This window comes from Tachypleus tridentatus, chromosome 10 (genome assembly GCF_004210375.1).
Source record: "Tachypleus tridentatus isolate NWPU-2018 chromosome 10, ASM421037v1, whole genome shotgun sequence".
Taxonomy (NCBI): domain Eukaryota; kingdom Metazoa; phylum Arthropoda; class Merostomata; order Xiphosura; family Limulidae; genus Tachypleus; species Tachypleus tridentatus.
Genome location: NC_134834.1, coordinates 51,608,132 through 51,618,455, shown reverse-complemented (window position 1 = coordinate 51,618,455; position 10,324 = coordinate 51,608,132). Strand labels below are relative to the sequence as shown.

General features: G+C 31.9%; 1 protein-coding gene across 1 annotated transcript in view; it reads right to left on the bottom strand.

The window, feature by feature from the left end:
* Positions 1 to 1,716: 1,716 nt before the first annotated feature.
* The window catches only part of LOC143229268 (glutamate receptor ionotropic, kainate 2-like), a 106,843-nt gene continuing 98,235 nt past the window's right edge, over positions 1,717 to 10,324 (bottom strand). Inside the window, exons 14-15 of the mRNA XM_076461381.1 lie at positions 9,513 to 9,778; positions 1,717 to 5,175 (exon numbers count right to left, since the gene is read on the bottom strand). Of these exons, the coding sequence (XP_076317496.1) occupies positions 5,014 to 5,175; positions 9,513 to 9,778 (428 nt within the window). The 3' untranslated portion in view covers positions 1,717 to 5,013. The remainder of the gene's footprint in view (positions 5,176 to 9,512; positions 9,779 to 10,324) is intronic.

The following is a 10,324-nucleotide window of genomic DNA, read 5'->3' as shown; positions in this document are numbered from 1 at the left end:
TCTTGACAGTATCTGTGGGGTATAGGCTGTGGCATAATACTGTCACGTCCAAAGATCACTATTCTCTCCTAAAATATTTCTATAATACAGCTAGCATACTAGAACAATGATTTCCCAGTACCTGTTTCAGTTGTACAATTGCCTAGAATTGTAATGTTGCTGTTTCCTGCAACTTGACTGATATGTATTTTCATGGAGTAACATAAAAACGTGTTTCATGTTCTCAGATGTGTCTTAAAGCCTTGTATTTATGAACCAAAACTCAATTGATGTCGTTTTATGTACTATTATATTTATTGGATCTTGTCGACGACTTTTACCACTACACTCTGTGTACATGAATTCTCATCTGTTACAAGATGCCACTCTTTGCGTACAAGGGTTGTCACTATCTTGGAAACTCTAAACCCAAAATCTGAACTCATTTTTACGATTTCAATATATGATATTTTCTGTTGGAGAGAAATGTTACATACCCTTTCCAAAAGCAATAATTTTTTCTTAGCATCACACTATACATCTAACACCAAATAACATATACATGCAGTTCTGAAACATAATGTTCCACTGTGACTTTATATTGGCTATGTTTTCATGTGGCATTCTTAGTTAAGCACACTAAATAGTTTTTTTATAACATCCTTCACCTATGTTTAGACTGGTCTAGCATGTGACTCATATTAGCGGGCTATAAGATCCACAATTTTATCATGGAGTATCTTACAAAGTTATAAAGACCATTGACACATACATCCAAAACACGTATGCCTGAACAATTGTAATTTGCCCAGAATAATACTTGTAACATTTACAGTTTATAATCTGTTTCCGGAGCTAGAATATTACATTTTTAACTGAACTCCTGACTAATATGAACTCGTGATACTTTGTTAAGTATTATAAAACTTCTGAATGTTCGACTAGCTTAACTACAGTTTATGTTGAGTCTATCGAATGTGATCATCAGCGTACAGAATCTTCTAACATGCAAGTGCTACCTGATATTACTGATGGTTGGATTTCAGAACTTATGGAACTAGTGGCTCCTCTCATCACTAGAGTTATCTGAGTCTGCTCCACTAGCTATGCTGTTGATTCCACTATCACTAGTGTTATCTACATCATTGTGTGGAGGTCTTTTTTTTTTGTTTCCTTAATTCTTGACTTAGAAACAAATGTGATACAAAAATTAATCGTATAAAGTTCCCTTTATTTTAGGGTATCCAAAATGTTTACCTTCATTTTTACATCTAGATATTTCATTTTTTGTATATGCATTTAAGATGCTGTGTTGAAATTTGGTGAATGAAAACTTTCAACTACTTTTTTATGTTCAGCATGTTGCAAATTCCATATTATTGTAAAATATATGCTTGATATCAAAGAATCTGTTTTAAGGATCTGTTTTGTAACATTTCATTAACGTAATATTGATGTTTGTTAAAGGGATGATTTTAAATAAGTATCATTAATTATCGATATTGACGTGTTATACTGGCTTTATTCAGTTTTTCTATGTCCTTATAAGCAGTGCTAAAATGCTATGATTTTGCATTTATCATGAGTTTGGTAAAGTAAGTTATTATTTAATCGTTGTTAAAGAGTCATCCTTTGCAGCATTCAATGTCATAGCCATTGAATATCATTAAAGGATTCTTTTTTATTATTGTCACTTTGGTTCTTTGTTATAGAAAATTACTGGTTGTGGAAGGCCTTTGTCAAGCGCAAGAAATAAGACTCTATGAAAAATAGATTATTTTGCGATTTGGATTTCGTTTCTTTATATTTTATTCTATTTATGATTAGGACAGCCAAGGACTGTCTGAAAACAAGAGTAAGTAAAATGTGATACTTAGATTTTTTAAACATTTTGTCACATATATGCATTTTCACACAAATAAAATCTTTCACATATAGGAAATCTACCTTGTACGATACCGTTCTCATTTTGAACACGAATTACACATTGTCAGAGTATGTACTCTATTTAGGTATTTTTAACCACTTCTCAAAGAAGATATATTTTTGAATATCACCCCCTGGTAACATCACTGTGTTTAAGTTGAGATATGTCTGAAGCAAAACACTTCCTGATTTCACTTGAGACAACCAATGACGAAAGTTGTGCCTATACTTAGAGAGGGCTGAAATTATTGTTTTTGTATGCATAATGTCATACTTTCTCTCATTTTAGAGCAGAATTTGCAGAATATATCTAAAATACACCTCCAGGATCTAATTTTGTAATTCAAAATTCTTGTCCAATGCTTTATGCACTCAACTTTAGATCTTATGTTGCAGTATTAAATGAAGTTAGATTTTTTGTTTCACATTATATTAATCTATTTTCTTCATCTAAGTCAAGCTACGTTTTCAATTTTAATTCCATGATATATATATATATACATGTCCTCGCAGTTCCTTCCGTTACTTGCAGTTACTACCCGAGATAAAACTCATTGTACAAGAGAACACTAGAAAGGTGGGTTCTGAAACCGGTGGTGCTTTACCATTAATTAAATGACATAACAGAGCTAATTAAGGAAGAAAAAACCTGGCTACAACTTAAACATATATTTAGAAAAACCCAAATTTTTGGAAAGTCCTAATTTTTCTTGTTTGTGAAATTAATTTATTATTTCATTCAATTAGAAACCACTAATACGTAAAACAATTTCATTTATCTATGCGTTTGTCTTTATTTCAAAATTATGGCAAGAAAGTATAATGTAAGAATGTTAATGATAAAGTCAGGAGCCTCAAGTTTAATATCTTGTGTATATACCGTAAAACATACAAATTATATTGTTTATAACATCCTCCGATATAAAATAAATCTGAATGCATATTCAGTAAATATAAACGCACAATATTAGGAAGATTTTGGTACAAAAAATTTTAAAACATACCAGACAACGATAAAGTAATTTTTGAATGGTTTCAATATTGTACTCTTGCTGTTCTTTTTGTGTACGAAATAATAAAATAAGAATGTATAAGAACAGTTTTGTTCAGTGATAAAACTAAGCGTTATTCCAATAGTATCTAACGTTAAAATTAATGTTATTTCAATTTTATTCAATGTTAAGCCTGACGTTAGTTCCATTTGATCCAATGCATAGTTATACTATTTCTTTCAGCGTTAATTTTTTAAATTAATATCATGGATTTTTGTTTTGTAAGTTTTGACAACACCAACGTCAATACTTTACTCACTACTGGGCTAATCGTTATTAGCCTGTAGAACGTCTCTGAGTTTTTTTATCTCTTAGCTCTGTCATCTCTCGACCGACTTGATTATAACCACAGTTTTGGACTCAGAAGGCCAAACACTTTTTTTTTATGTATTTCCTCATGCCCAAGGTCTCATAAATCAATTTACTCTAATACCGCCTAAAATAATTTCAATTTGAGATCGAGCAGGCTGGTAAAGACCCTCATAAGTTATAAAATCGAATCGGGTATACACGCCTCACTCTTGGTATTGCCGGCCCACAAAAATATAGCCAGTAAAAAAAAAAAAAAAAAAAACGGGTGTCTTTGATTAACTTACTCTAATCCTGCCCAAGAGAATTTCAAATGTCGCGGCTAATGAGGATTCATTCTTGTTTTTGTTTTAACTTGGGAACTTTAAAACATTGTGAATACAAAATCTAATCACAAGCCATAACAAAATTAGTTAAATTAATTTGTAATTAATTCAGTATAAATAAATACGTTTAGTCTTTCCTAACTTATTTCAGTTCCTCAGGATACACCTAAAGCGTTTTCCTCTAAACTAATTCTAGATTTAAATTAAGTTTAAAATGACAAAAGCGATATTTAGTTTTGTTTTAGCGTAGTATAAGTATTAAAGAATATGCACGAGGCGCTTCTTGACCGTTTAATTCCCTAATTATTTATGTGTAATAGATGCTCAAAAAGTGGCATAATAAATACTTGCTTTGAACGTTATTAGTCAAATATTTGAAACAAGAAAATTATTTCTAGAAGAAAATTTTTGTTTGTTTTTTTTGTTTTAGAGCAAAGTTAGACGATAAGCTATTTGCACTATGTCCATAAATGGGAATCAAACCCCGGAGTTTTGCTCTGTAAGTCCGTAAACTGATGACTCACTTGGGAACGCAAAGATGTTTTATGACGACACACCGGTCAAATCTTATGATTGTAGCCTTAACTAAAAACTTAATTTTGAAAAACATGTTATACATAATGATTTATTTCAGGATTTCTTTATTCTTTCCGGTTATATTTTGATATCACAAGAGAAACTTTGTAATAACAAAACACCTCTTTAAGTGGTAGACGGGTACGTAATAGAATCTACTTCTCAGAGGTTGTTTTAAATTAAGTTTGATATGGACTAAACGCTTCAGTTAAACTATATAAACATGAAATTTTAAATATAAATGACATGACAACTTTTCCATAATGGTGACAAACAACCAGGACAAACCCCCTTGATGTTCAGGTACAGACTTCTCTAACTATCTTCTGTAGACAAACATAAAAAAAACATTTATATAAAGAGATGTACGCGAGGAGAAGGTATCGGATTTGTTGTGAACTTAATACACTAATAAACGTTCTGTATAGGCGCTATGTCATCGCTAATAAATGTAAGAACTTACGAAACATAAACATACTTCCTATTTTAGTTTTTGAATTCGTTGAAATATTCATCAAGGAGGTATTTGTGGTAAATGAATAGCACTTTCAGACACTACAGAATGTATTATGATATACTTGTATATATAACAGAAACTCCTATAATTACAGTAAGCAACATCATACATTATCAGATTTGTTAACTTTTATGCACACCCTAACTCAGACCTTCATGAATCTGTTAATCACACACGTTAGGACATATTATACATAGCAAGGAACATAGTGATGACCTCAGTTTTGAAAACTTATCTGGACATAGCTGTTGAAGTCTTTATCGGAATTTCGGAAACAATTAATAGCTTTCCCCGCTAGGACGTCTAGAACCAGCTTGGAATCTTGTTGTCAAGATATGATCTCCTTTGAATCAATATTTCCTAGACTACTGAACTGAATCAATGACAAATTGTTGGATCGCAGGTTTGACTCTTTCCCAACGGGTTTAGTATCTCCTCCACACATGATGGCAAATTTCAGCTCACGACACAACTCCACACACAGGGGTTTCTGAGGAAAACAAAACCCAAATCCATAATTACACAAGCGAATCATATTACGTTTTCCGCATATTAAGACACAAATCAATACAACTGTCTTCATGAGGCGAATTTATTCCACATTCTTTTGTGCAGGTTATTGTAATACAGAAAAAAAAGTACACATAAAATTACCCACATTTCTAAATTTAAAAACTTATTTCGCCATTGCCTTTGGTAAAAATGTACCTTTAGTTTTTATTAATTTTCATCATAGAATATTTTTGAGCGTTGATATGAGCTTGCGTAAGTAAAGTTTAAAGAATGCTAAGCTATAGTTTCAGAAAAAACCTACAAGAAGCAGGGATAAAATACAAATGAAAGCCGTGACTTTAATTAACTCCTAATGCTACAGAGAATTACCATATTATTCAGTTTCCTGTAGTTTTGGTCATGTTTAAATTAAATATAATACGAGAACATTTTATGTGTTATAAATCAGAATGAAGAAATCTCACATATTTTGTATAAGAAAGAACTGATCCAATCGCTATTTATCTTCACCGAATGTATTGATGGCAAACGTTCCACGTATGTGAGGCTACTTTAAGAGTGTGACCTGAGTTAGAAATAGAATCACATTCCTAGAATTTCTGCTTAGTATTGGCCAAGCTATATATAAAAAGAATGTTTATTGTAAGAGAGCAGTTTGAAGTTTTCAATTAAGATTCGTTTTCAGCCTTTCAAGAGACAAAATTAACACTGACCTGCTATGTAATGTTTGTTTTGTCTTTATCCGTTTGTTTCCAGCCCGTTCCCTAATCATGTAATGCAGAGGTGAACTTTCATGTTACTTTACTTTAAATTCAAGTTATTTAATCTAGTTTCACTCTAAGTCTTATTTAATTTAAAATCAGTTGTCATTTACTTAACTCCATGGTGCTTCGTATGGCCATTATTTTAATCATGTTTGTGTTTATGCCAATCATTTTTAATTTTACAAATCAAACCTTGTAATCTGAAGTTATTACAGTGATGAAATATAGATGAGTATTTTATTGTGAGACTAGAAATACCACACAACCTTATGAAAGAACCCTGTTCACATCCTCAATCATAAATAACCTAAGTAAAATTCTGGCTTTGTAGTTATCGGGACTGTTGCAAGCAGTTTTTTGTTGTTAGGAGATGTCACGTGACATTATAGTTGGCGTGTTAGCCAACGAAAGCGATATTGCTATAATCATTACACTATGCAACAAAATGTTTACTTTTTCTTGTTCCTTGGCGGAAAATGTTATTTCCCAATCTAATATGTCTAAGGTAAATGGAAAAAGACCTATTTTGTTCTTCAAACTTTGCTTTTGTGACCTGAGTAATGAAATTTTCAAATTTGTCCATTTTCCATAATATTCCAGATAGAGTCAGTGCCGAGTATCTGATGATTACAAGAATTTTCAAGAGTTTCTGGAATGTTGTAGAAGTTACGAGAATTTTCTAGGACTTTCCACAGTAATGTATATACAGGGACTCACCGCTCACCACTTCAGTTTAGTTCTAGCTGTCTAAGTGAACACATAGACCTATCTGATTTTATCAGAGATGGAATCAAGAAACTGCAAGCATTTTCCAGATGGATTCTGCTATGAATGTGGCCAATTTGTCAAGACAAGAGCGAAAAAGTACTTTGACAGCATCTGTTAAAGTGTGTGAAGCCTACAAAGCATATTTCGGCAAGCCAGTCGGGGATCAAGACAAACTCTGGAGACCTCATTTTATCTACGAGCACTGCATAAAAGATTCTAGAAGGTACGACGAATAATTTTTTCTTGCTTGAATAGTAAGGTTTTATATTATACAAATGTTAGTCCTTTCAAAATTAAAATATCTTTTAATTTTTTTAATTTCCAATACTACAGAAAAAAATATTTTTCATGAACCTCTTACACAAGGAGTGTATAACGAAAATATGATGGGAGATTATATTTGGAGGCTGATACGCAAAAGTGATTTATATTACAGTCGCAAATCTCGAAAAACTACTCACTTCTGAACATTTTTCTATAACTTTAGTTTAAATACATGTAAATCTTGATTAATATGTTGTTTTATTCAGACATTAGTTGTCTGTTTTTAAATAGAAAATAGGTTAATTTCTAAATTTCATTATCCAGATCACAAAACCAACATTTGAAGGGAATAATGGCCATTTTTCTGTACCTTTACAACATAAGCAATTAAGAAATAACACATACTGTCCAGAAACAAAAATTTCAATGCTGTAACTGTAGCTACCAGTTTGATATCACTTCTTTAAGTCACACGCTCAATCCTTTTGAGCTATACATTTTTCACAATTAAGATGTTTTTGGTTATACATCATGACTTTTTGTCAATATACAAGAATAAACCACAGCAAGTAAGAAAGTAACACTGGATAATCTAGCTTTAGGATTGCATCCCCATTATTTGGAATAGACCTTTACTTTATAGAGCCAACAAGATTATATAAAATATATATGTGGTGATAATTTTCCTCTCTAAAACAGTTTGAATAGCTTCATTTACAGTAATGCCACAAAATTTACATTAGCAGTCATCATTTCAATGTATTCGGTACAGTATTTATGCTATTTGCTTAAGTTAATATTACGTTACGCGAAACGCTCTTTAGTTAGGATAATTTCATAAAATTTGGTAAATTTGTGCTGAACAGTTGGCAGTGAATATCGATAATTACCATCCACTAGTATGACGATTATTTTGAAAAATTGAGCTAAAACAGCTAAGCTAGTTTACTTTAGCTAAACCAATACTTATGTAACTGCACGTCCTTTCAACTTATAGTTTTCTTGCTCTAAATTAGTCGTTTTTATTCTGAATGACAAAACATTAAACACGGTTCACTTTTACTCTTAGGTGAAGCTATAATAAAAATATTAGACTAATATCTCACGTGATATTTTACCGTATGCGGAAGAAAAAATTGTCTTTGAATTTGAGCAGTTTTTTCTTTGAATAACTTTTAACATATAAAGTGTACTTACACCAACTGAAACTTCTAATTGTATGCTGAAACGATCTGTCAGTGTATCAAATTTGAAAAAAAAAAAATCCTCAAAGTATGTTTTTTCTATCAGTTTCCGTACTTTTGGGCGAGGTTGAAAGAAAACCAATCAAAACTGAATATGTTATTTATCAATTATTTCTTAAAAATTTGTCTTGAAATTTGGTTTGTGAAGTAAGAGTCCAATAGAGCACAACCACTGAGAATATGTGATAGTTTGTGTTACCACAGTTTGAGATACCGTAGGTTCAATATCCCTAAATTATCACTCACGTTAACAATATAGGGTGTGTCCAGCAGCAAGTTGTTATGGCCGCACGACACAGTATCTTGATCGTATCATACAGATAACTGAATCAAATCCTAACTCAGTAATAGTTTTCATAAAATCCCAACTCATTGAAAATTATTAATTACACCCTAACTCACTGGTAACTACAATGAAGTCCTAGCGTACTGAAATTTCTAATAAAATTCTAATAAATCTAATTTAATCCAAGAAAACAATTCCTCTATCCTGGATAGATCTTTATGACATTTGCTTTTTTTAACTATAGAATTGCTTTATAAATTCTTTAAAATTGGTGCAAACGCTGGAAAAAAAAGATAAATCATCCCACTTTTACAGTGTCGCAGGTAAAAGTCCTTTAAAATCGCTGTTCATAAACGCATTTTGGACCCTATATCTTTATTGTATATTATAAAACTAGAACGATATCACTTTAGAGTTACTAGTCTTTAGAGTCAAATATTCTTTGGGGGAGATAGAAAAATACTTATTTTCAGCTGGGTACCATTAGTTATATATGTCACTTTATGAAAGAAAATACAGAGCTTGAAGACATGAGACTAATAGTGAGGAAACTAGTTGCATAACCTTTACTCCTACGCAACATATCAGGCTCAACATGAAGGCTTAGCTTCTTATGTACAACTTACAAGAACGAGATAGGATAGTATTAAAGTAAAGCACGACAAAAATCTACGATATTAGAAACGATGTGTTGAAAACTGGTGCCTATATGTTATGTTTTTCAGTTTAGTAGCCAGCAGTATTATTGCAAGTTTTTATAGTGTATCTTTTCAACATCTCTCATTTTGTCACCACCTTTTTAGATGCTTATTTCCTATATCTTTAGTGTGCAGTTGTTATTTCTCATCATGAAAGACATTATACAAAAATACTACAGAACACTCCTATATAGCAAAAGTTTACAACTGTAATAGTCACATTTTTAACTAAAGCAAAAACATAAAGAAAAATGTCCATTTATATATATACATATATATATTCGGCTTACCCTTTCTTCAAAAGGGACCTTTCGCATTTTCCAGATAAATTCCAGAATAACTATTATAAAAGCGACACACAACCCAGTAGTTAGAACTAGAAAGACACCCCCTACATTATCCAAGCCGAGTTCGCTCGCAGAAACTGATTGACTGGTCACTTCCTTAATACAGATTTTTTCTTTATTCTTCCACCATCGCTGTTTCAACATTTGCAAAGTTCCACTTTCTTGAAGTTTAAGAATGGCACTCGATAACAACGTCCGATAGGGGGAACCTAACGAATGAGATTGAAGTAGAAAGATATAGATTTAAGATATGCATTAATGCATATATATGTGGTATACATTTGAATTTAATAAATGTCAAGAACACTTCGTGAACACTTGTTAACGTGTAACGGATTTACCGTTTTTCATTTATTTTAGTGCCTACACTTGTTTCTGTGTAGTTTTCTTTTTTCATATGACGTGTTTCATTAACTGTGTATTGCGCAAGTCCCGTCTGTTATCGAAACTTGTAGATAATTCTTGCAAGTGACAATAAACAATATTTGTTTACGAATTGGGCTAGAATATTGTCAAAAAATTCTAGAAACTCGCGTGATTGGTGTATAAAAACCGACGTGCCGAGAGGCAGGATTATTTTTGTTCGCTAGCTACAGTCAGTGTGCTATAGGTCTAGGAAGCTATAATTGTGATTAACGCCTACTAATCGTAAAACTACATAATTTGACCAGGAACGTTATAGATTTCGAACATTGCAACCTGTTCATCTTCAGTGAATTACTTCAGACATTAGTATTTCTACGAGGACATTAAAT